The sequence below is a fragment of the Hibiscus syriacus genome, unplaced genomic scaffold (genome assembly GCF_006381635.1).
Source record: "Hibiscus syriacus cultivar Baekdansim isolate YM2019G1 unplaced genomic scaffold, ASM638163v2 tig00110788_pilon, whole genome shotgun sequence".
NCBI classification, from domain to species: domain Eukaryota; kingdom Viridiplantae; phylum Streptophyta; class Magnoliopsida; order Malvales; family Malvaceae; genus Hibiscus; species Hibiscus syriacus.
This window is the reverse complement of record NW_024062863.1, coordinates 3,450,693-3,476,242: the sequence shown is the minus strand read 5'-3', so window position 1 is coordinate 3,476,242 and position 25,550 is coordinate 3,450,693. Positions and strand designations below refer to the sequence as shown.

Here is a 25,550-nt window from a genome sequence, read left to right as displayed (position 1 = left end):
CCTTACCGTTAATGAATTAACAACACAATGATATAATTTTAATGAAAAAATAAGTACAGCGCTACGATTGATAAAATTAAAAGCTCGGTAATATAAACACTACATCACCCAAAGTTCAATAACATCCGGTGTAATTTACCTATTTTTTTATTCAAAATAATTAGTTTTACCTGTACTATTCATGCATGTATCAATGTGACACAGTGTGAGATGTTGGGGGATGGCGTCGATCACATAGGGTGAGATTCGAACGTAAAAGAGAGATTTTGAGCCATACTGAGGAATTGTTCCATGGGGGATTATGCTGTTGAATTTGATGGTCCGTAGCTTTTGAAAAATTAGAGAACCCAGGGGGGAAAGCATGAATAGGGATGATAAAAGAAACGGGACTTTGGTTGGGAAAAAAATTCAGTGATTTTGTGCAAACTCTTTTTACAATCACTTGTTAATTTTCCTCAGCTTCATTCTTCTTGCTTTACGTTTACTTTTATCTCTTTAGAGTTGACGGTATTTTGACTATTTTAATTGCCTTTTTCCATTTCCCGCTGTTTTAGACTATCCTACTTCAACTTATCATTGTTTTAGATTATTTTGTAGATTTTTGTAGAAGTAGAAGATCTGCTTTTCTTCTAGCTCTTTTAATATCCGGCAATGAAGTGTTTTCGCTATTTCAAGGACAAGTTAAGAAGCAAGTGGCAAAGATCAGCCCCAGAGTCGAAAGAAAAAACAAAATCGGAGGGATATTCAGGGCCTGATTTGACCATAAAGTCGTCATTCCCAGCAGCGCCTCCTCAAAGCATATTGGAATTGACAGCAAAAGCTCACAATTTGAGGGTCTTCTCTTTCTCTGAGCTTAGACAAGCCACCCCGGGACTTAAGATTGGCAAAGGCCATTTTGGGAGCATCTACAAAGGTACAATCAAGCCTGCTGATGAAAAGGGTAAGCCTTTGGTGGTTGCTATTAAAGAGTTTAACATGAATACTTCTCACGTATCTCCTTCCTTTTTCTTGTTTGTGAACCTAGAAAATTTTGCTTTTTTTTACCCCCTCACTCTACCTGCTTGAGAAATGCATTTTCCCATTATATTACTTGAAGCTTTTTCTTCTGCAGTTTCATACTGCAGTTTGATCTTCCTTATGCAGGTAATAGGTAGGTTAACAACAGCATTCTTTTGTCTTCTTGACAAGAAACTTATGATATATATATATATATCATTGTACTATAAGGGTTTGGAAGCTAAACATAGTGATCTTTCGAAAACAAATCACGATATAGATCTGCTCTTTCTTGAATGGTAACAGATCATAAAACTTGTGTTTGATCCATAAAGGGACATAGGGAATGGTTGACGGAAGTTCGTTTTCTCGAAGTTCTCAAGCACCCGAACCTCATCAAACTCATTGGATACTGTGTTGTCGATGGAGAAAGAGGCATCCAACGCCTTTTGGTGTATGAGTTTGTGCAAAAGAAGAGCTTAGCAGATCATCTTTTCAATCACGAGTTCCCACCTCTTCCCTGGAAAACAAGATTACAAATAATACCTTGAGCGGCACAAGCATTTGCATACCTGCATGAGGGGTTCGAAGTTCAGGTTCTTTTCTAAAAAACTGACTATGCGGTTTTTTGTTGCTCAACTGATTCTGGTTTCTAAATCCATGGTTTGATAATAATGCAATAGGTCATACATCGAAATTTCAATCCCTCCAATGTGTTATTGGATGAGAAGTTTAATCCGAAGCTTTCAGACTTTGGGTGGACAAGGGAGGGGCCAATGGTTGAGGATACATAAGTTAGTATTTCTATTATGTGTGGTTAGGGTAAATTGATACATGCTTTTATGTTGTGCAGGATGATAGTAACAAGGTTTTATTACCTGTGATCAGATTATGCTGACTTTGGGTTATATTGATCCTGGATACTTTTTGACCGGACGTCTGTCATATAAGAGTGATGTATGGAGTTTTGGTGTGGTGTTATATGAGATTCTTTCAGGTAGGTGGTCCATAGAAAGAAGCCACCTAACATCAGACCAGCATCTTGTGGACTGGGTGAAACAGTTTATCTATCTATACTTATATAGATTAAAATCATATATGAATAATTGAAGTGTTGTCAAATGCTTATTTGCCTATTTGGCAAAATCAGAGAGGTGTACGAACTGTGATTTCAAGGAACATGAATAGGATTAAGCAAGATCAGTAGAACCCTTGTCTAGGATCCAAATGGGATGTTCACCGATAGATTAACTTACAATGATTGGTTGGTGTACATAGGGTTATAAATAAGATAGATAAATAGTAAGCTACTTGAATTTGACTCAATTAAAGTTTGGTTAATACTCAATTCCAATGCACTTAACTCTAGTTATTAACCAGCCAAAACAAGGTAATTGATGCAATATAAATAAAGATGGAAACTTTAGGTTTTTTTAAACTAAGTTTAAATGATTTTTATAGTCATTTATGTTTTGAAAATTATGAAATGATATGTTAAATCAAAGGTTAATACTTAATACCTTATTTGAAACTATTAAGTCTATTATAATTAAAATTATAAAAAAGACTTTCTAAAAACTATAATTTTCTGATTAAAAAAAACATATTCTTAGCTAAATGTCTATCAGAATCCAACCAAGATATAATAGTTGTGAAGCAGTCTTCTTGAACATCTTCCAAGATCCAATTCAGCCAGATAGTATAGTTATACACATCCAAAGGCAGCTGCAACCAAATTGAACCATTGCAGTGAACATAAACCAGAGACAAAATGAAAATCCTCAGTACCAAAACTAAAATGAAGGCTCGCAGATCATCTCATGTTTCGGGGGGGAAAGAACCCATTAAAACACGGTATAAGAATTAAGAAGCATCGAACTCGCCAATACACTACTGTCGTAACCGGTTTTTGTCCGGGCACGAAATATTAAATTTGGCGGGGAAATTGATGTGAATAAATAATTTTGAAAATAATTTGTGACTCGCCATCGGCCTTTTGGGTCAGGTAGGTCGAATACCTAAAAAATATCTTTTGAAAGAGTTTTTAAGAAAACATCAATTAAAAGATAAACTGATATGCGTTTTAACCAAAAATTCGTTCTTTTTAATAATAAAAAGGGATTCGTGGTCGGTTACGTTTAGGGAAGGATTAGCACCCCTACAACGCCCAAAATTGGTACTTTTTAATTATAAATTGTCTCTATTATTAAAATTTAAAAATTCAAAAAAAAATATATTTAATTTATAATTCTATTATTTCAAAATTATATAAAAAATATTTATTTATTTAAAAATATCAGAAAAGAACTTCTAGGTGCCTTAAGACAGCTCTTTTCTTTGATATTGATAAATATTAATTTAAATAATATTGTTTAAAAAATATCAGAATAGGACATCCAGTTGTATTAAGACTGTCCTTTTCTTCGATATTAAAAATAAACATTAAAATTTATTCCAGATTTATTATATATATATATATTTATGAATACATAAAAATATTAAAAAATATAAACAAATAAAATTAAAACAATAAAAATACCACTAAAACAATATATTTTAAAAGCAATAAAATAAATGAAAACTTATAAATTAAATGACTAAATTATAGTAAAAATGAAATTAAAAACTTAATTCAATATTAATCAAAGTTATAAGGATTAAATATGCTATTTCTTTATTTTATTTATTTAGTGACTAAAATAAAATTATCTAAAATTCGGATATTATAATAAAATAAATTAAAAATATAAACTAAGGATTAAAATATTATCTATTAAAATTAAGGGATTAAATCTGCTATTTATCCTAAATATATTATTTTAATATAAAGGACTAAAATGAATAAAATTAAAATTAAAGAACCAAATTAAAAGGATTATAAATTTGATTTAGTGACTAAAATGTAAAGTTTACAAATTGGGATGACTGCGGACGTGGTTTAACTATTTTATAATTACGCGCATAGTCCTTCCCGAAACGACGTCGTTCGGGAAGGCCTATATATGGTCCAAAACCGGCTGGCCCGAAGGGCCAGCCTTCATTTTTCATTTCACTCTCTCTCTCTAAACTGAGAGAGTTTTAAAACTCTCTCGCCTCTCTCTAGCTTCCCTCACCGGAGGGAAGCCGGTCACCGGACGGCAACCGTGTGCCGCCGTGATTATCACCGCCGGCCACCGCATCCGGTGGCCGGGAAAAAAATTTTTTATACTAATAGATAGATCGGACCGTCCTAAGGACGGTTCCGGTATTATTTCCTCCTAAAAAGCTCCCAATCGGAGCGAATCTACAAAAGTACCTTCGGTGTTTCGAAGGTTCCGGTGAGATCCGGTGACGGTTGGGGTTCTCCGATGACAGGGTAAGCTTCTTTCCTCTCTTCTCTCTTTTTTCCTTGCTGCGTTGATGCTGACTGAGATCGTTGGTTTAGTTGTTTTTTTTTTTCTTTCTCTGTTTTTTTTTTCTTTCTCTCCGGTTCTGTCTCCGTTTTTTTTTCTTTTTCTGTTTTTGTTGGTTCTCCTCTTGTTGTCGTTTGCTGTCTTTTCTTTGTTCCGTTTGCTGTTGATGGTTTTCTTTGCAGATGTTTGATGGCTTTTATAGTCATCGTCGATGTCCTCTTCGGACCGGTCTCAAATGGTGACCCTAGGTGAGTCACCGGACTATGGTGGTGACTCACCATAGGGTCTCAACGTGGGGCGGAAACGAGGTGCTTCTGGAGGCTTCAGTTGAAGGTGGCTTCATGGAGGCGTGGCAGCTGACTGAGACACCGACATGGGGCGGCTGGAGGCAGAGGCGGCGCCGCGTGGTCCCTAGGGTATCATAACCCTAGGGTTTTTTGCTGGACTGCATCAGGGCCGTTGGATCATATTAGATCCAACGACTGAGGATCTGCGGCGGCTGGGACTTAGATACAAACCCTAAATGGGTTTAGGGTTACACATTTGGGCCACTGGGTTGGGCCGGATTTGGCCCGTTTGTAATAATAATTAATAATAATATTAGTAATAAATAATAATATTAGTAATTATAATTATAATAATAATTATAATAATAATAATAATAATAGTAATATTTAAATGAAAAAATGAGTATCTTCAGCTGCCCCTCTTTGCTTTTTTCTTGTGTTAACAAGAATAGAGTAAAGACGAAAAGATAATAAGTTTTTCATTTGACTTCACTTGGTTAATATGGAAATGTTGAATAAGTTCTTCTCTTTCTTCAGATGAGTTCTTCTCATTATGAACTTTCTGCTGGGGATGATGTTGACCTATTTCCTTCTGTTATAGAGTCATTCAAAAGGTTGAATAAGCTCTTCTTATTATGAACTTCTTCTTTTTTCTTCAGATGACGAGTTCTTCTCATTATGAACTCTTCCTGGCAATGTTGATCCATCAAATGATGAATTTAAACAAAAGGTTGAACAAATTCTTCTCATTATGAACTTCTTCTTCCTTCTTCAGATGAGTTCTTCTCATTATGAACTTTTTCTGGAAAAGCTTATCCATCAAGAGATGGATTTGAGCAAAAGGTTGAACAAATTCTTCTCATTATGAATTTCTTCTTCCTTCTTCAGATGAGTTCTTCTCATTATGAACTCGAACTGGAAATACTGAATCATCGAATGATGAATTCAAGCGAAAAGTTGAACAAGTTCTTCTCATTATGAACTTCTTCTTTTTTCTTCAGATGAGTTCTTCTCATTATGAACTTCTTCTTCCTTCTTCAGATGAGTTCTTCTCATTATGAACTTTCTCTGGAAAAGCTGATCCATCAAGAGATGGATTTGAGCAAAAGGTTGAACAAATTCTTCTCATTATGAATTTCTTCTTCCTTCTTCAGATGAGTTCTTCTCATTATGAACTCGAACTGGAAATACTGAATCATCGAATGATGAATTCAAGCGAAAAGTTGAACAAGTTCTTCTCATTATGAACTTCTTCTTTTTTCTTCAGATGAGTTCTTCTCATTATGAACTTTCTCTGGAAAAGCTGATCCATCAAGAGATGGATTTGAGCAAAAGGTTGAACAAATTCTTCTCATTATGAATTTCTTCTTCCTTCTTCAGATGAGTTCTTCTCATTATGAACTTTTTCTGGAAATACTGAATCATCGAATGATGAATTCAAGCGAAAAGTTGAACAAGTTCTTCTCATTATGAACTTCTTCTTTTTTCTTCAGATGAGTTCTTCTCATTATGAACTCGAACTGGTAATGCTGAATCATCGAATGATGAATTCAAGCGAAAAGTTGAACAAGTTCTTCTCATTATGAACTTCTTATTTTTTCTTCAGATGAGTTCTTCTCATTATGAACTCGAACTGGTAATGCTGAATCATCGAATGATGAATTCAAGCGAAAAGTTGAACAAGTTCTTCTCATTATGAACTTCTTTTTTCTTCAGATGAGTTCTTCTCATTATGAACTCGAACTGGTAATGCTGAATCATCGAATGATGAATTCATATCTTTGCTAAAATCTTTGAAATTCCTGTCAAATTTTAACATAGATAAAATGAATGAAAATGCTCCTATTTTGCAAATGTCTAAATATGATGCATGAATGTTGATGCAATTTTTCATTTGACTTCAAAATGGTGAACTCGGTTTTCCTCCACTTCATCATTTATTGCCAGGGTCAACTCTGGATATCAGTGTAGCAACTTATGCTATCAAGCTTGCATTTCTGAAGAACTATCTGATCAACTTGTATCTTTATGTATTCTTTGCTTTATGAAAGTCTCAGAAGAATTGTTTTATTTGTGGAACTCTTGTCGTAGTCAGAATTATGACCTTAATGCCCCATTTTATCTTGGATAAAACCAACTTTATTTGTTTGGACTTGTGTAGAAATCCCATAAAGTTTTCATCTTTGAAAAGAGAATCTGTCATCTTTAAAAAGAGAATCTATCATCTTTGAAGAGTGTAGATGTAGATATGCCTGACTCAGCAAGGATTAATTAGGAGAGTATAGCTTGTTCTAATTTGACTCTTGAAACATATCACAAGGAGGATTTATTCCAATTCCTTTCATGTCTCCACATCTAATTGGATCTCGAACAAAGCAACTTGGACCATATAATATGTCTCCATATTTAACTAGTTTCTTGTGGTTAAAATTTTCAGCTTTCCTTCTGCGGAATAAAATCTTCATCATATCTCATCTTATAATCTTGAAGTTGAAGAAGACAAACTTCATCTTGGATCAAAAATGGAAACCATATGATCACAACATTGGTTCAACATCAGAATAACTGGTTCGTAAAACATTTGATAACATATTCTTCATCTCATGTGGTTTCAGCTTAGATGTAAAACACTTGACAACACATTCATCCTTTTCTGTGGGACATAAAACATTTGACAACGCATTCATCCTTTGCTGTGGACTCTGCTCAGATTTCTCAATTATTGAAGCTCTTTGCCTAGTGTTCAAAGTTTTTGTATGATATCACAAGATCACTTGAGAACAAAACTTAGTGGGGATATAAGTGAGATGTTGGTATAACCAAAAAGTTGGTCAAATTCACGATATATGCTAGTGTCGAGTTGAATAAAAGATACCAACTGATCTTGATATCATCTCGAGCAAGGGCAAGTGTGATATTGATCACGTTTTCTTCTGTAATGAGCGTTGTAGGAATTAGAAACACACCCACTATAAGAGCTATGTATGGAAAGATATCCGTGGAATTCTTGCTGATGGGGATGAAACACACATGATAAAACCCAAAATAGATGGAAACTCAATTCATCTTGGCTAGTAATGATGATCCCAAATAACAACGGGAATAACAGTAATATAAGTGAGAGTCGAGTCTCCCTTTTCAATGTCATCAAGCAAGCAAAAACTGATGTGAAAAACAGCTTCATAATCTCAATAGTATGGCTGAAACTATTTGCTAGGAATCTCAAAGAAATATTTTCAATTATCACCGACACACAGAAGGCCAAATTCAATGCTGAGATCTTGAGGAACTGAACCCTGGATCGAGTAGTCTGCCTGGGGATCATCTTTATTCATGCAACCGTAATGTAGTTTATCAAAGAACACACTGTCATGTGATATACGGTTAAGAATATTAGGTTTTTGAAAATATACTTGCTGAGTAGATATTTTTTTCAACAACATGATCATAATGTAACTGCCTGATGAACGAAGCAATTATTTATAGTCAGCTTCATTGTCATTGTTTCACCATTTTCATTCTTCATATCTTTATATCTCATTGGAACTATTTGTTCAAGTCAATGATCTTGACAGATGATGATGTGGGCCTTCAGCATGCCCCAACAATTGCTGATACGATCGTTCAAAAATGCATCAACATTCCTAATTCTGATTGAAATGGGCTTTCAACATGCCCCGATATTTGCTTCTTGTTAATCTGAGCCTTCAAAATGCCCACATGGATCTGTCTGAAGGAACCTTTAAAATGCCCCAACATTTGCTGATACAGATGTTAAAAGTGTGCTCAACATTACTTCTTGTTGAGATGAGCCTCCAAAAATGCTCAAATATTCATATTACTGTGAGCCTTCAAAATGCCCCAATATTCTATTTCTGGTAGAAATTGGCCTTCAATATGTCCCTCTTGATCTGTCTAAATTGGGCTTTCTAGATGCCTCAATTTTCTATTTCTGGTTTACTCTCGACGTCTGTTTGACTTGAATATCATGATCCCTACAAGGTTCAATTTTGACAATACACTGTTGTAGGTACTTGAGGCTTTATTTGTGCCTCAAATCTATTTATCTTGAATGCTCTTATTCTGGTGTCACTAAACAGTAGTATTGTCAAGTAACTAGAGGAAATTTCTTCATGTTGTCACAAACTTAAGAAGTATTCAATCATTCTGACAGAAACGTCTGAGATAGGTATCTTCTGAATGAGGTGGCCATTTTCTGAATCTAGAGGGATTTAATCAGACAGAGTAGTAAAAATAGCTTGGTAATCCGTTCTAGGCTGACACAGTGGCTTATCATCTTTCAGTGAAGGCCATCTCTGAAATATACTTTTCTGTGGGAGAGAAACCAATTTATGCGAGTAGTAATCTGATGCAATGGCAAGATTACATATACAGTGGTACAGGCTCATCAAAAATCCGTACCCATGCAACATGTTGATTCTGATAACAACTCATCTGATTATGAAGTGATTTTTCAGGATGATTTCACAGATATTGATAGTTATTCTGATACCGAGGAAATCCTGTATTCTGATTCTGATGAGGAGAATAAACTGTTATACTTGACAAAAATGGGATTCTCAGATGCTAAAACTTCAAATAGCTTTCTTCTGGTAAAAGATGGGAAGCCATTATGTGATGATCCCAGTTACAAGCAAAGACGAAACTTGTGCTATGATTTTTGGGAAACGAATAAGCAAAAGAAGCTTGAAAAGAAACTTCTTAATGAAGACGATCATGCAGTTCATCTTTTAATTCTAATGATTGGTTCTGTAGTTCTTACCAAACCAGATCAGATAACTCAAATTCAATGATTGGTTCTGTCCAACCAGATCAGATAACTCAAATTCAATGATTGGTTCTGCCAAACCAGATCAGATAACTCAAATTCAATGATTGGTTCTGCCAAACCAGATCAGATAACTCAAAGAACACTTCCAGAAGATGCTATTAACAAATTCATCTTCTAAATTCAATGATTGGTTCTGCTAAACCAGATCAGATAACTCAAAGAACACTTCCAGAAGATGCTATTAACAAATTCATCTTCTAAATTCAATGATTGGTTCTGCTAAACCAGATCAGATAACTCAAAGAACACTTCCAGAAGATGCTATGAGCACATTCATCTTCCCAATTCAATGATTGGTTCTGCTAAACCAGATCAGATAACTCAAAGAACACTTCCAGAAGATGCTATTGGCAAATTCATCTTTCAAATTCAATGATTGGACTAGGATATCACAATGCTTATTCGATGTAGAGCCAGAATTTGTAGATTCGAAGCATTTCCATGCTACTACACTGAAAAGGGCTATATTCATAATTCTGCCAATTAAGAACATATTTTCTCTTATTCTACTTCCTCCATGTGCTGATGCTTTTCCATTGACAAAGAAATGATGGCCTTCCTTTGAGTGTCCAGAAGTATTTTCTTGATGAATGCTGAAAATGGAATCTAGTATGGGTTGGAAGGAATAAAGTTGCTCCACTTGAACCTGATGAGGTGGAAATGCTTCTAGTTTTCTTTAAAAACCATACACAAGGATCTGTATAGAGACATATTTCCCAGTGATATCAATGTCTTGTTTCCTTTTGTTGGAATCAGTGCTGCAAAGATCACCTTCTATTGTCTTAGTATATTTTTGAAAACAGATGTGCAAGAACTGAATGGTGATCGGTTGGAGCAATTGATGAGTAGATTTGTCGAATTCGACCTTGTTGTAAATGGCATCCAGTGTAACAACCTTACTAGAAGAAATAAACATCATCATGATGAACTAGAAGATTTTTGTTAGTGCATTTTCTTGCAATGACTGCCACAGTGACTGTCTATTAAAATACACACTGCCATATCCCACTCTTCCCTAAACATGGAAAGGTTTAGTTGATGGTAAAACTGGTTATCTCAACTTTTAGAATCCTGTACGGCATACAAATGTAGAATTTGTTCCAACGTCTTATTCTGTGCCATAAGTCCTCAAATTCAAATTCAACAATCTTCTGAAGGACATAATGGATATCATTTTGACAAAGAAAGTGATCGGCGTAGAAGAAGTAACAATGATGTATCAAGACTTGAGCTAACACCAGAGTGCAGGTAGTAACTTGTTCATGGCTTTGTGATGTAATCTTCTAGAGAACATGAATTGATGGTTGGGGAAAATAATCTGTCTGGTGATTCTTATCGCCCTCAGCATGAGATAAACGATAATCTTTCTTGATGAATTGCTAATGTCATAGGAGAGTGTCACAAGTTCAATTCTCCAGACTTTCTGGCTTCTTGGACCACTTGCCTTCAAAAATGTGAAGCGCTTCATTCTTCTGGCTTCGTTCATTCTTTTTCTACAACAGAGGTAGAATAAGCAACAATTGCTTTAAGGACCTTTCTCATTTGAGACTGCCATGTTTGAAAATGTTTTTTCCTCCTTTGTTTATTGAAGAATGAAAGAATTTTGCAAAGTATTACCCCTTTCAGGTTCACAATATAATCGAATCATAAACAATGAATTTAATGAATATCAAATAAATCAACTACACTTTTAAATCATTCAAAAATCATAGTCCTATGGCAAGTGTCAAAATTATTGACTGATTTGAGGTGTGGGTGGATTTTGTTAAAGTAGGTTCTTTCAAGTTGGTTCAGTATGTCGTTTTGGCTTACATTAACTTGAAGAAATGGTTGTTATGCCCATCTTGTAGAGATGCTTCTTGTTTCCCTACTCTCAGGAACGTCTTTGAGATGTGCGGTGCTTTATTAAGAGCTTAAGATCGTCTCTTATGTCATTGTTGCACCATTCATTATTCGAGCCGCCTTTTGTAGGTTTTCAACTCGAATCCTCCTTTGGTTTCAAGATGTTATTTAAAAATTTACATCTTGAACCCCCCCTTTATCATTTTTCATAACATGCATTAAAGATTAAAAAAAAACAATTTTTGCAAATAAAAATCAATCTTGGAAGGCGGAATGAATTCTAAAGATATCATCTTTTACTTAGAAATCTATGTATGATTAGAATGGACTTTTCAGGTACGTAACATAGGCCATGGCTTATGGTTACGAAAGAAAGGGATAAAAAGGCCCAAATAAGTGTTTAAGGGTAATCAAACCAAGGATCAATTCATTCTGATGCCATCAATCTTGCCTTGCTTAATTTGGATCTGCTTTGTTGGGGATTTTTCCATCATTTGGATCCCTCTAGACTGCCAAATTTTGGATTCATTTCCAATTTCTCATATCTTCAGCATTTCTTGCTCTTCTTGTTCGTATTTGATCAACCTTGTAACTTGAGGCTCAATAAGTCACCCATCTTGATTCAATTTTCCTTCTTCTTTTTCCTTTTTGTTTTGTTTTGTTTTTTATTTCTATTTTTTTCTTTGCTGGATGAGTATAATATTTCAACTGCTTTGAGCATCTCCTTTTCCTTTTGCATTTTGGAGATTTTCCATTATTCTTGATTGGATTGATCTTCAAGCACTCTGTATTTGACATACTTTGTAATTCAAAACTTTATTGACTTCATGGAAACTTGTCTTCATAATAAAACTGTATTGACAATCTTCATTCTTGTGAGCAAATATCCTTTACCTTGCCCCCCAATGTAGAGGGTGATCCTTGGTTAGGGTTGAATCAGAAGAAAAATCATTCAGGCTCAAGTGGGGACAACAAAGGATATATATATATATATATATATATTAAAGGATAAATAAAACAATGCCGTTCGTCATCTCATACACAGAAACCTTTGTAAAAAGAGGTATCTCCAGGGGGATGAATATTCAAGATTAATTTTACTTACATGAAAAAATGTAATTAATGCATGATATATTTATTTCAATCAATCACTTTCCCCTTCTTATTTGATTATGCCCTAATCAATCGAAATTATCATCAATGAGTTGGCCCATGATGCCTCTTCTCGTCTCTTCTTGCAGTAAAATTTACGAATAGTTGAAAGTTTGGTTCTTTTGAGGTCTTTTGGTTTATGATGGTTTTGTATTTGGAAGGACAAATGTGTGACTTATAAAGTCATGTATATGGTGGAAGGTTGTATCATCAATCAATCGACTCTACCCGAGAAGGTAAACATCTAGAGTTTGTGTCTCAAAAACAGGTAGAGACATTTCTTCAGAGTCTCAGATAAATGTAGTATCAGGATTTGGTTTGAGTAATTGGCATTGGATGAGATATTGAAGATATAATTTTATCACTTGCCAATAGATCTATAACTCTTACAAATTTAAAAGAATATTTAATCTACTTGATACTCAATAATCTCAAGATTAAAACTTGATTCTTTGCTCATAACCATAAAAGAAACACATATTTATTTATTGCACAAAAAGCGGAGAAATGAACAAAAAACATATTCAAACAAGATGCTGAAAATAGAAAGTACTACAGTGGTAGATAACACTTCCATTTGTTTATGCATCATTACTCCTCTATTGTTGGGTGTGTACTTGGCCTAGGATTTTTATCCTTATTTGCTCCCCATTTCTTGATCATTTCTTGTGTCAAGACTCCCTTATCGACAAGCGTCTCTATTTCCTTTAACAGTGACCAACAATTCCCTGTTGAATGTCCAGATACTCCCAAGTGAAAATTACAGAAGCTATTTTGATCATAGCAATGGGCATAAGGCTTTGGTGACACCTTCACCAATCTTGGTGAAATATATTGACCTTTAACCAAATGAGGGTACAGGTCTGAGATAGATTCTTGAAACACCTTTAGAGTTTTTCTTGCTCGCGAGGCTATCACTTTCTTTGATCGTTCTGAACGAATGAATGCTCTCATGTTATCGAGGGGGTTCTGAATGCTCATTTCAGCTATAACTGGGGTAATATTAACCAGATTTCTTAAGTTGTCCTTTGCCTTACTGGTTTTCAAAAAATCTGATACATGTATCTGAGGTGTCTTCTGGGTTATATCTGCCTCATTCTTTTTTAGACCTATGGGCCAATCTCGAATTACATCCTTGGGAGCCTTTTGATTTCTTTTCCCATTTTCTTGTGCCTGATATTCTTCGTAGGATTTGGTTACATTAGTTTCTGTTGCAACAATGGTTTCTGAACATTGAACCTTAACCCCTTCTTTTATCTTGCATTTTTGAATTGCTTGCTCTAAAGGGTCTTGGAAATTTCCCTTAAGGTTACCAGGAACCTTAGCTGAACAATTTGGAATTCTAGTCTGATTTATCCAAGGAACTTCCTTATAGGTCCAATTCTCATTTGGAGGCCATTGTGATTGATCAAGTTGTGGAGTAATTGATATGGCTGAGAGCATTTTTGGATGCAATTTTTCACTCGAACAGTGGAAGGGAGGAAATTGAAATCCCTGCACATTCTTTTTCTTCGTGATCACTCTATAAGGTTTGGCACCATGTTTAACTGAATAAGACCTCATTGTATTAACCCCAGCTTCTTTCTTGACTTTAGTATTGTCAGAGCCTCTTATCTTGCCATTCTTGATAGCCATTTCGATGATTTCTCCACTTATGATGATGTCAGAGAAATTATTAGGGACAACCCCTATCATGTGATTAACATAAGGAAATTTCAATGTGTTGATGAACAAAGTAGTGAACTCTTTTTCAGTCAATTGTGGGTGCACTTGAGAAGCAACGTCTTTCCATCGTTGTGAATATTGTCGAAAGCTTTCATTGCACTTCATATTCATGCTTTGCAACATTGTTCGATCAGGGGCCATATCAGTCATGTGCTTGTATTGACCCAAAAAAGCTTGAGCTAAATCCCTCCAAGAACGTATTTGAGTACGTTTTAGCTGATTATACCATCTGGATGCAGACCCAGATAAACTGTCTTGGAAACAGTGGATCAACAATTTTTCATTCTCTACATAACCAGTCATACGACGACAATACATAGTGATATGATATGAAGGGCATGTGGTCCCATTATACTTCTCAAAATCTGGAACCTTGAACTTTGGTGGAATAACCAGGCCAGGGACCAAACTTAGTTCTTTGGCGTCAAACCCATAAAATGCCTCAACTGTCTCTATAGATTTTATCACCTCTTCTATATTTTCCAGTAGTTGAGTGAATTTTTCCTTCTCAACTGATTTGTTTAGGTCAAGGACCTCATTACAAAATTCATCAGGCTTCAACTCAGAAGTAGTAGGACAATCAGTGGGGAAAGATGCTCCAGCTTGATATGGTGAGTTCTTAACAGCAAAATAAATTGGTGACTGAATTTCCTGGGGTACAGAGGTGAACTCAGGAATATGAACAGGTGTAACACCCAAAGAATTTGTGGGGTTTTCAACAAGACTCTTTCCAGCAGTCAAATGCTTATCAATCATTTCTTTCATATTGTTCAGTAGATCGATCTGAGAATTAGCTTCGATTTGTGCCAACTTGCTCCTCAATTCCTCTTGTATTTCTTTCTGTTTTATCTCAAATTTGGCTAGCCTATCTTCAGTTTCTTTAGACATTTTTCTTGTGTCGTGCTGAGCGTTCTTGCTTCAAGGAAAAACCAAGATCACTTCGTTTGAAATCCTTATTTTAATGAATGAATGTTTTAATGTATTATGTCATAAAAAATGCAAAGATGCCAAATGCAAATGTAAATATGTGAATGTAATAATAAGAATACAAATTGTGCAATACAAATGCAAAGATGCCAAATGTAAATATGCAAATGTAAAAATGTAAATGTAAATTATTTAAAATACCAGAATAGGACATCCAGTTATATTAAGACTGCCCTTTTCTTTGATATTGAAAATAAATAAACATTATTATTTAATTAAATATATTTTAATGCATGATGTAAATTTAAAAATGTAAATGTAAATACAAACGTAAAAATGTACAAATGCAAAATACAAATGCATGTATGAAAAGGGGTTACTCAAGAGTGATCATCTTAGAACAGATTTCATTGAACGCAAAAGTTTCGGTACATCAAACAAAACTTTACATATAGGGATATATTTCATTCCTAACTTCTCCAAAGCCAAATTAGTCTATCAACTTAAGGGACATTGCTTGTCTGGACTGCAACCTCTTCCATGACATTCTCTTTCATTTTCTGTGTCACTTCTCGGAGTTGCTCATTTTCCCTTGTAAGAGATCTTTTCTGTCCAAGAAGTTCTTGAACAAGATCTTCATATATGTTGCAGTTCTTTTTCAGCTTGGTGACCCCTGCTATCCATTCTTCTGGGGTACTTCCTAGGCCAACATTTTGAAAGGTTTGACTGATCTTCTGAAAATCTTCATGCATGGTTTTCATTTCTGTGCTCAATTTCTCGTTTTGGTCGTTCAAGTCCTTCAAATAACATGCTTGAGCTTCATAAAAATCTCCACTACTCTGAATGTCCCGACTTATACTCTTACCATAGACTGCTTTTGGTATCAATCTGGCAGAATCTTTATGGATTACTTTTGGTATTAATATAACCGGTTCTCTGTGTGCAGAACTTCCTTCGATCCTCGTAGTTTCTTCAGGATGTCTTTCCTTGGTCGTATCATATTTTGTTTGATCATAAAACTTTTTGTACATTTCCGATTTCTTTCCAATATGATGAACAGTCTTTCAAGCCAACACCTTTTGGTTATGCCATGATCATGTAATGCAAACAAAAGAAATCAATATGAACATATTAGAGCAATGTAATATGCATGAAAAAAATAGAATAGTTAGTACCAACTAAAAAAATCTATTTATCAATGTATAAATCTTAACCTTATGCTTTCTAGTTCCATGCTTTGTTTGGAAAATTTAACCTAACCGCACGATTTCTAGTTCGCATGCATTTATTCAGGAAAAGGAAATAAAATAAATTAAAAGCTAGAGCTTATTTCTCCTTTGTGTATACCTACTGACAAAATTTCGGCATGGTTTCAGATCGGGAGAGTTTCTAGGGTTTATTATATGCAGGTTTTTAGTTCTAGGAGTAAAGGTACTCGAACTGTCCTTGTTGATGCCCCCTTGGGCTATCAAACCCTCAATCCTAGTCCATTACAGACTTAAACGGACCGAGTTCAATTCGAGGGGATACATTTCTCTATGACTAACACGGAGAATAAATTCTCACGAAGACATAGAGCATAAAGTTACTTGCTAGGTCTGACACGGAGAATAAATTCTCACGAAGACGTCGCTTTCACTCCCACTTAAAAGGGACAACTCAATTATAGAGTTTTATGTTATGCAATGCAAGTGTTGTGTGTGAGGAGAAATATTCATACCTCTGACAAAATAAATAATGAAATAAAATACTTACAAATAAAATAAAACATATAAATATTATGAAAATAATAAGTAAATATAAAAATTTTGAAAAGAAAGAATTAAAAATTAAATATATTAACTTTTAATTTTTAATTAATAGAGACAATTTATAATTGATTTTTAAAAGTTTGACCGTTCCCCAGCGGAGTCGCCAAGCTGTCGTAACCGGTTTTTGTCCGGGCACGAAATATTAAATTTGGCGGGGAAATTGATGTGAATAAATAATTTTGAAAATAATTTGTGAGTCGCCATCGGCCTTTTGGGTCAGGTAGGTCGAATACCTAAAAAATATCTTTTGAAAGAGTTTTTAAGAAAACATCAATTAAAAGATAAACTGATATGCGTTTTAACCAAAAATTCGTTCTTTTTAATAATAAAAAGGGATTCGTGGTCGGTTACGTTTAGGGAAGGATTAGCACCCCTATAACGCCCAAAATTGGTACTTTTTAATTATAAATTGTCTCTATTATTAAAATTTAAAAATTCAAAAAAAATATATTTAATTTATAATTCTATTATTTCAAAATTATATAAAAAATATTTATTTATTTAAAAATATCAGAAAAGAACTTCTAGGTGCCTTAAGACAGCTCTTTTCTTTGATATTGATAAATATTAATTTAAATAATATTGTTTAAAAAATATCAGAATAGGACATCCAGTTGTATTAAGACTGTCCTTTTCTTCGATATTAAAAATAAACATTAAAATTTATTCCAGATTTATTATATATATATATTTATGAATACATAAAAATATTAAAAAATATAAACAAATAAAATTAAAACAATAAAAATACCACTAAAACAATATATTTTAAAAGCAATAAAATAAATGAAAACTTATAAATTAAATGACTAAATTATAGTAAAAATGAAATTAAAAACTTAATTCAATATTAATCAAAGTTATAAGGATTAAATATGCTATTTCTTTATTTTATTTATTTAGTGACTAAAATAAAATTATCTAAAATTCGGATATTATAATAAAATAAATTAAAAATATAAACTAAGGATTAAAATATTATCTATTAAAATTAAGGGATTAAATCTGCTATTTATCCTAAATATATTATTTTAATATAAAGGACTAAAATGAATAAAATTAAAATTAAAGAACCAAATTAAAAGGATTATAAATTTGATTTAGTGACTAAAATGTAAAGTTTACAAATTGGGATGACTGCGGACGTGGTTTAACTATTTTATAATTACACGCATAGTCCTTCCCGAAACGACGTCGTTCGGGAAGGCCTATATATGGTCCAAAACCGGCTGGCCCGAAGGGCCAGCCTTCATTTTTCATTTCACTCTCTCTCTCTAAACTGAGAGAGTTTTAAAACTCTCTCGCCTCTCTCTAGCTTCCCTCACCGGAGGGAAGCCGGTCACCGGACGGCAACCGTGTGCCGCCGTGATTATCACCGCCGGCCACCGCATCCGGTGGCCGGGAAAAAAATTTTTTATACTAATAGATAGATCGGACCGTCCTAAGGACGGTTCCGGTATTATTTCCTCCTAAAAAGCTCCCAATCGGAGCGAATCTACAAAAGTACCTTCGGTGTTTCGAAGGTTCCGGTGAGATCCGGTGACGGTTGGGGTTCTCCGATGACAGGGTAAGCTTCTTTCCTCTCTTCTCTCTTTTTTCCTTGCTGCGTTGATGCTGACTGAGATCGTTGGTTTAGTTGTTTTTTTTTTCTTTCTCTGTTTTTTTTTCTTTCTCTCCGGTTCAGTCTCCGTTTTTTTTTTCTTTTTCTGTTTTTGTTGGTTCTCCTCTTGTTGTCGTTTGCTGTCTTTTCTTTGTTCCGTTTGCTGTTGATGGTTTTCTTTGCAGATGTTTGATGGCTTTTATAGTCATCGTCGATGTCCTCTTCGGACCGGTCTCAAATGGTGACCCTAGGTGAGTCACCGGACTATGGTGGTGACTCACCATAGGGTCTCAACGTGGGGCGGAAACGAGGTGCTTCTGGAGGCTTCAGTTGAAGGTGGCTTCATGGAGGTGTGGCAGCTGACTGAGACACCGACATGGGGCGGCTGGAGGCAGAGGCGACGCCGCGTGGTCCCTAGGGTATCATAACCCTAGGGTTTTTTGCTGGACTGCATCAGGGCCGTTGGATCATATTAGATCCAACGGCTGAGGATCTGCGGCGGCTGGGACTTAGATACAAACCCTAAATGGGTTTAGGGTTACACATTTGAGCCACTGGATTGGGCCGGATTTGGCCCGTTTGTAATAATAATTAATAATAATATTAGTAATAAATAATAATATTAGTAATTATAATTATAATAATAATTATAATAATAATAATAATAATAATATTTAAATGAAAAAAATAAGTATCTTCAACTACCATGTAAAGAAACGGGCTTTTGGTTGAGAAAAAAAAAAACAGTGATCTTGTGCAAACTCTTTTGATATATGTTTTAATTGTTTTGACAATGACTAATTATTTTTCCTCAGCTTTACGTTTACCTTTCTCTCTTTAGAGTTGACGGTATTTTCTTTGCCTTTTTTCCATTGCCAGCTGTTTTGGAATCTCCTCATCGAATTCCTAGTGTTCCTGCTTCAACTTTTCATTGTTTTATGTCATTTAAGTTTGTTCATTATTTTGTAGATTTTTGTACAAGGAGAAGATCTGCTTTTCTTCTAGCTCTTTCGATATCCTTCAATGAAGTGTTTTGACTATTTCATGGACAAGTTTATAAACAAGGGGCAAAGTTCTGCCTCAGATTCGAAAGAAAGAAAATCCGATGGATATTCATCATTCCTGGCAACGCCTCCACTTAGTATACCGGAGTTGACCGCAGCAAAAGCTCGCAGTTTGAGGGTCTTCTCTTTCTCTGAGCTTAGAGAAGCCACCCGTAATTTCAATCGGCGAATTATGATTGGCGAAGGCGGCTTTGGGAAGGTCTACAAAGGTAAAATCAAGGCTGCTGAAGGGAAGGGTGTGCCTTTGGTGGTTGCTATTAAGAAACTTGAAGAGAATAGTTTTCAGGTATGCCCTTTTGCTCTGCTTGGGAACCAAGAAAAGTTCGCTTTTTCCCCACCGTACCTGCTCGAGAAATGCATTTTCCGACTATATTACTTAAGGCTTTTCTCTGCCTCATTTCATGCTGCAGTTTGATCTTCCATATTCAGGAAATAGGTAGGTTAACAACAGCACTCTTTTGTCATATTGGCAAGGAACTTGTTGATAATATCTTAGTGCTAAACTGCGGACATAATGCAAAGTTACGGCGGCATTATAACTGTTTGTAAGATCACTGCGACACTGCAATTTAAAAGTATAGTGATTTTTGGGAAACAATTCACATCATAACATTCGCAACCTTAACATTATGATCTCATAAGTAATCGCTTCTGCAACCGTAATTTAGTACTAAGGATATACTACCACCCACACTTATATCTGCTCTTTCTTGAATGGTAACAGATCATAAGACTTGTGTTTGATCCATATAGGGACATAGGGAATGGTTGACAGAAGTTCGTTTTCTCAGAGTTCTCGAGCACCCCAATGTCATCAAACTCATTGGATATTGTGTTGTAGATGGAGAAAGAGACATCCAGTGTCTTTTGGTGTATGAGTTTATGCAAAATAAGAGCTTAGCAGACCATCTTTTCAATCACGAGTTCCCACCTCTTCGCTGGAAAACAAGATTACAAATAATACTTGGAGCGGCACGAGCATTAGCATACCTGCACGAGGAATTAACAGTTCAGGTTCCTTTCTATCTAAAACACTAACTATGCATTTTTCTTTTTGCTGTTCGTCAGATTCTGGTTATCTAAATCCATGTTTCGATAACAATGCAAGGTAATACATCGAGACTTCAAACCCAGCGATGTGTTATTGGATGAGAAGTTTAATCCTAAGCTTTCGGACTTTGGGTTGGCAAGGGAGGGGCCAATGGCTGGGGATTCGCATGTTTCAACACGAGTTAGTATTTACATTCTGTTTGGTTAGACAGCATGATACATGCTTTTATGTTGCTGTTAGGATGATAGTAAATTAGTAACAAGGCTTTATTACTTGTAATCAGGTAATGGGGACTTACGGTTATGCTGCTCCTGAATACATCATGACCGGACATCTGTCATGTAAGAGTGATGTATGGAGTTTTGGTGTGGTGTTATATGAGATTCTTTCAGGTAGGCGGTCCACAGATGTCAAGCGCCCAATATCAGAGCGGAGTTTGGTGGAATGGGTGAAACGGTTCCCTGCTACCCGTCAAAGGATTAGATTTATAATGGATCCTCGACTTGAAAACCAGTATTCGATTGATGCAGCTAATAAAATTGCTAAGTTGGCAGATACTTGTTTATCAACAAGTCCCGAGGATCGGCCCAAGATGAGTGAGGTGGTGAAAAGACTAATGCACATAATCAGAGTTTCAGAGAAAATGAAGAATCATCGTGAGGCATCTGAAACAGAAGCAGCTGAAACAATATCGGAATCTTTGAAGCGGAAGATGCCACACATTGCAGAGGAAAGTGAGAAAGATGAAGACATAAACGCGTTACGAGCCATTAAATATGCATTAGAGAGCTTGTTAAAAGCTGAAAGGAAGGGGAAAGCTTTATTGATTATTGAATCAGACTCAGCTACTGCAGTTAAATGGATAGAGGATGATGAGTCCAGACCCAGTAAGTTGTGGCGTATGCTCATGGATATTGACTCTCTTATTTCTCAAATTGGTACTGTTGTGTTCAATATTCTTTCTAAAAGAAACGAACACCATTGAAGATTGTTTGGTGAAAGATGAAGTTGTAAGATCTCCTAAGTTGTGTGCTTGGTGGTGAAATCTAGGTAGTAACATTGATCCTGCTATGAGGGTTCATTGCCTCGTCTGCTTGTAATGCTATTTCCATTTTTATCGTTGATCATAAATTAAAAACTTTTGTAAACAAGAGTATAACTATTGTTGTAATAGTAATTAAAAATAGCTTAAAATAAAATTAAAATCAATAATGACATATCAATGATATCATTGTAAAATGAAATTTCCATATTGGATCATGTAATATTTTATTTAAAAGATATGTGTAAGCTTTAATATTTAAAAAGTATTATATAAAATAAAATTAAACAAACATAATATTATATTATCTCATCATTTTTTTAAGTGATATTTCATCTCTTTTGATATTATTATCATTAAAATATAACTTGACATTTTCTCTTCATAAAATAATAAATTTGATGCTCGATTCTCTTTGACATACTTTTAATTTATTAATACTAATAAATTATTTTCAATTATTTTTTAGATGTTATTCAATTGATAGAATGGTTCCAACACTAAACCATAGATTACTAGAAAGATTAGAGTATTGGGTTTCCAAAGAAGCAGGGGCATTTCTCTCAAATAACACTGCAAATTGTTCAAACAAAGAAAGCATATTAAGTAAAGAGATTAAATCATAAAAAAATATTATTAAAATAATAATTATTATTATATTGATATTCTATAATGATTGGAGAGATATATTGTTTAAATCTACTTATAATAAACATAAAACAAAGAAAAAAATGGAAGAAACAAAAAAATATATATATAAAGTTTTGGATTAATATGCATGAAGAGAAAATTTATCGTAAGAATTGAAATTACATAAATGTTCTATGGTGTTTAAGGAATAAATAATTTAAATTTAATAAAAATTAACTTTAAATGAGAGAAAAATAGGAGAAACAACAAAATTAAAGACAAAGCAAAACAGTTTAATTAATTAATTATAAATTAAAATAATATTATATTTTCGTTTTTCAATTATTCAATCTATAAATTTTAACTCGATTTAAACTCAAAATATAAATAAAAAAACCAAAATTAATACACATAACGTAAATAACTTAGATAATTAAAAATAACAATTTTATCAAATAGAATCGAATTTAACAACTCTGTGTAAGGGTGTAATTGGTTCGATTAGCGGCTTTTTCAAAAATTGAAACCGAATAGTTTGATTTGAACAAACGATTTTCATGTGAAAAAATCTAAACTAAACCAAATTATATAATTATATTTTTAAGTGGAACTGAAACTAAACCACAAAATGAAGAACTCGAGCCAAAACAAATCGCATAGCTCGGTTCGAATCGGTTTTTCGGTTTAGTTACTCAGCCCTACCTCTGTCCACCAACTGCAGTTATGATGAAGTAGAAATAAGGAGTTTCCTATTGGACAGGACCAAAACACACGAGAAGAAGAAAACAGCAGAAACAAAGGCCGTGTGGTAGAGAAAACTGGAAAGCAAAAGGCCAAGCCATAGACTCCAGAAACAGAGTACGTAGTTAAGGTAGGTTTCCTCTAAACATTTATTTGTTAGTTTCCTTATCGTCTTCAATTTGACAATTTGCATGTCTACTTTGAAAACCTACTCGTTTGGATTTCAATCGTTGAATTCTTGCATATCTAAATGAAGTTTGCACTTTGAAAGAAAAGCATTAGATTTTTCAAAGCTTTGAAGAAACAATCCTTGGCAACTAAAAACCCAACCAAAGCATTAGTTTTTTCAAAGCTTTGCAAGAAACGGAATGACAACTTTCACGACACTCTCCCAAACCAAACCCTCTTTTACTGGAAAGAATTGTCAAGCAAGTAAAGAAATGAGGTACGTCATTACCAACTTCATTTCTCTATGTTTACTTTTGCTGTATTTTCTAGAACGTTGTTTTTTCTTTTGGTTTCTCACGCGTTGACATAATCTTGTTTCCTTGATCGGGTTTGTTTTATTTTTCTCATCTTCAACCTTCTTGCTTTTCATTTACCTTCTTTTTTCTTTACAAGGTATTTTGTTTGCCTTGTCCAATTCCCCATTGTTAATCATCTTTCTTTGGTGCTTCAACTCTTCATTGGTTTGCGTTGTTTTGCAGTTTTGTTCTTAGTGGGAGAAGATTTGTTTTTGTTTGAGCGCTTTTAAATATCCGGTAATGAAGTGTTTCCACTATTTCAAGGACAAGTCTAGAAGCAAGGGGCAAAGATCAGCCCCGGAGTTGAGACAGGAAAGGAGATCGGAGGGATTTTCAGGGCCTGACCGGATCACAAAGTCCTCGTGTTCAGGCTCAGTTGCTTCTCCGCGTAGCATACCGGAGTTGTACGAAGCAAAAGCTCCCAATTTGAGGGTCTTCTCTTTCTCGGAGCTTAAACAAGCCACACATGATTTCAGTCTGCAACTTAAGATCGGCGAAGGCGGCTTTGGGAGCGTCTACAAAGGTACTATCAAGCCTTCTGATGGGAAGGGTGATGAGCCTTTGGTGGTTGCTATTAAAAAGCTTAACAAGAATGGTTTGCAGGTACGCCCTTTTGCTCTGCTTGGGAACCTGGAAAATTTTCATGCAAGGTTGTAGCTATGACTTTGGCTTCATAGTTGTGTTTGATCCGTATAGGGACATAAGCAATGGGTGGCTGAAGTTCAATTTCTCAGCGTAGTCGAACACCCCAATCTCGTCAAGCTCATCGGATACTGCGCTGTCGATGGAGAAAGAGGGATCCAGCGTCTTCTGGTGTATGAATTTATGCAAAATAAGAGCTTAGAAGATCATCTTTTCCGTCGTGTATTCCCACCTCTTTCCTGGAAAACAAGATTACAAATAATACTTGGAGCAGCACAAGGACTAGCATATCTGCACAACGGCTTAGAAGTTCAGGTTCGTTTCTAAAACACGAACTATGCATTCTTTTGGGTGATATTTATATCCTGTGCATCTAAATCTATGGTTTTGACAACAATGGAAGATCATATACCGAGACTTCAAAGCCTCCAATGTGTTATTGGATGAGAATTTCAACCCAAAACTTTCGGATTTCGGGCTTGCAAGGGAGGGACCAATGTCCGGCCGTACGCATGTTTCAACAGCGGTTTGTGTTTCTGTTCTCTGTGGTTTGAATAACATGAAACATCCTATAGCTTGTGTATGATGCTCACAAGGTTTTATTACTTGTGATCAGGTCGTAGGGACATACGGTTATGCTGCTCCCGATTACATCGAGACCGGACATCTAACAGATAAGAGTGATGTATGGAGTTTCGGGGTGGTATTATACGAGATACTCTCCGGCAGGCGGTCACTGGAAAGAGGGCGTCCAAAAGCAGAGCAGAAATTATTGGATTGGGTGAAACAATTCCCTGCTGATAGTAAAAAGTTCAGCTTAATAATGGATACTCAACTCGAAAACCAGTATTCAATCAGATCGGCTCGAGAAATTGCTAAGTTAGCAGATACTTGTTTAGTAAAAAGTCAGAAGCAGCGGCCCAAGATGAGTGAAGTGGTGGAGAGACTAAAGCAGATAATCCAAGTTTCAGAGGACGGAAACGCCGAGAAAATTGAGAATCCTTTCGAGGCAGGCGAAACAGACGAGAACTCGAATAATTCGGATAACGGAGTGACGGAATCATGGAAGAGGCGGATGGCACACCTTGCGAGATTGGGAGAGCATGTAGAAGGTGCAAGTAGGAGGAGATTGATGATGTTGCAAAGGGCTAAAGCGCCTGCCCTTCATTAGCGTTGTATAATGGCCTACCTAGTTATACTAATCACTGTAAAATATGAATTTTTATTATCGGTAGATTGATAGTATTTATTTATCCGATGCCACTCCCCATT

At 35.1% G+C, this 25,550-nt stretch overlaps 2 protein-coding genes across 6 annotated transcripts; both read left to right on the top strand.

Moving 5' to 3' along the window:
• The first annotated feature begins 597 nt into the window (after positions 1 to 597).
• Positions 598 to 21,774, top strand: LOC120140710 (probable serine/threonine-protein kinase PBL19). 4 transcript variants are annotated; one of them, XM_039155698.1, is made up of 5 exons: positions 598 to 710; positions 765 to 990; positions 20,402 to 20,662; positions 20,757 to 20,879; positions 20,983 to 21,773. In XM_039155698.1, exons 1-5 carry the CDS (start codon positions 652 to 654, stop codon positions 21,682 to 21,684), a joined length of 1,371 nt encoding a protein of 456 aa, XP_039011629.1. In that variant the 5' UTR covers positions 598 to 651; the 3' UTR covers positions 21,685 to 21,773. The 4 variants fall into 4 exon arrangements, with proteins under 4 accessions (XP_039011629.1, XP_039011628.1, XP_039011630.1 ...); XM_039155697.1 differs by lacking the exon at positions 765 to 990 and adding an exon at positions 19,698 to 19,934 and having other exon boundaries at positions 598 to 714; XM_039155699.1 differs by lacking the exons at positions 598 to 710; positions 765 to 990 and adding an exon at positions 19,559 to 19,934 and having other exon boundaries at positions 20,983 to 21,091; positions 21,230 to 21,774.
• Positions 19,413 to 25,486, top strand: LOC120140711 (probable serine/threonine-protein kinase PBL19). Of its 2 annotated transcripts, none has more exons than XM_039155701.1 (5): positions 19,413 to 19,441; positions 23,829 to 24,239; positions 24,333 to 24,593; positions 24,682 to 24,804; positions 24,895 to 25,486. In XM_039155701.1, the coding sequence occupies exons 2-5, from the start codon at positions 23,877 to 23,879 to the stop codon at positions 25,447 to 25,449; spliced, it is 1,302 nt and encodes a 433-aa protein (XP_039011632.1). In that variant the 5' UTR covers positions 19,413 to 19,441; positions 23,829 to 23,876; the 3' UTR covers positions 25,450 to 25,486. The 2 variants fall into 2 exon arrangements, with proteins under 2 accessions (XP_039011632.1, XP_039011631.1); XM_039155700.1 differs by lacking the exon at positions 19,413 to 19,441 and adding an exon at positions 23,430 to 23,559 and having other exon boundaries at positions 23,823 to 24,239.
• Positions 25,487 to 25,550: the final 64 nt, after the last annotated feature.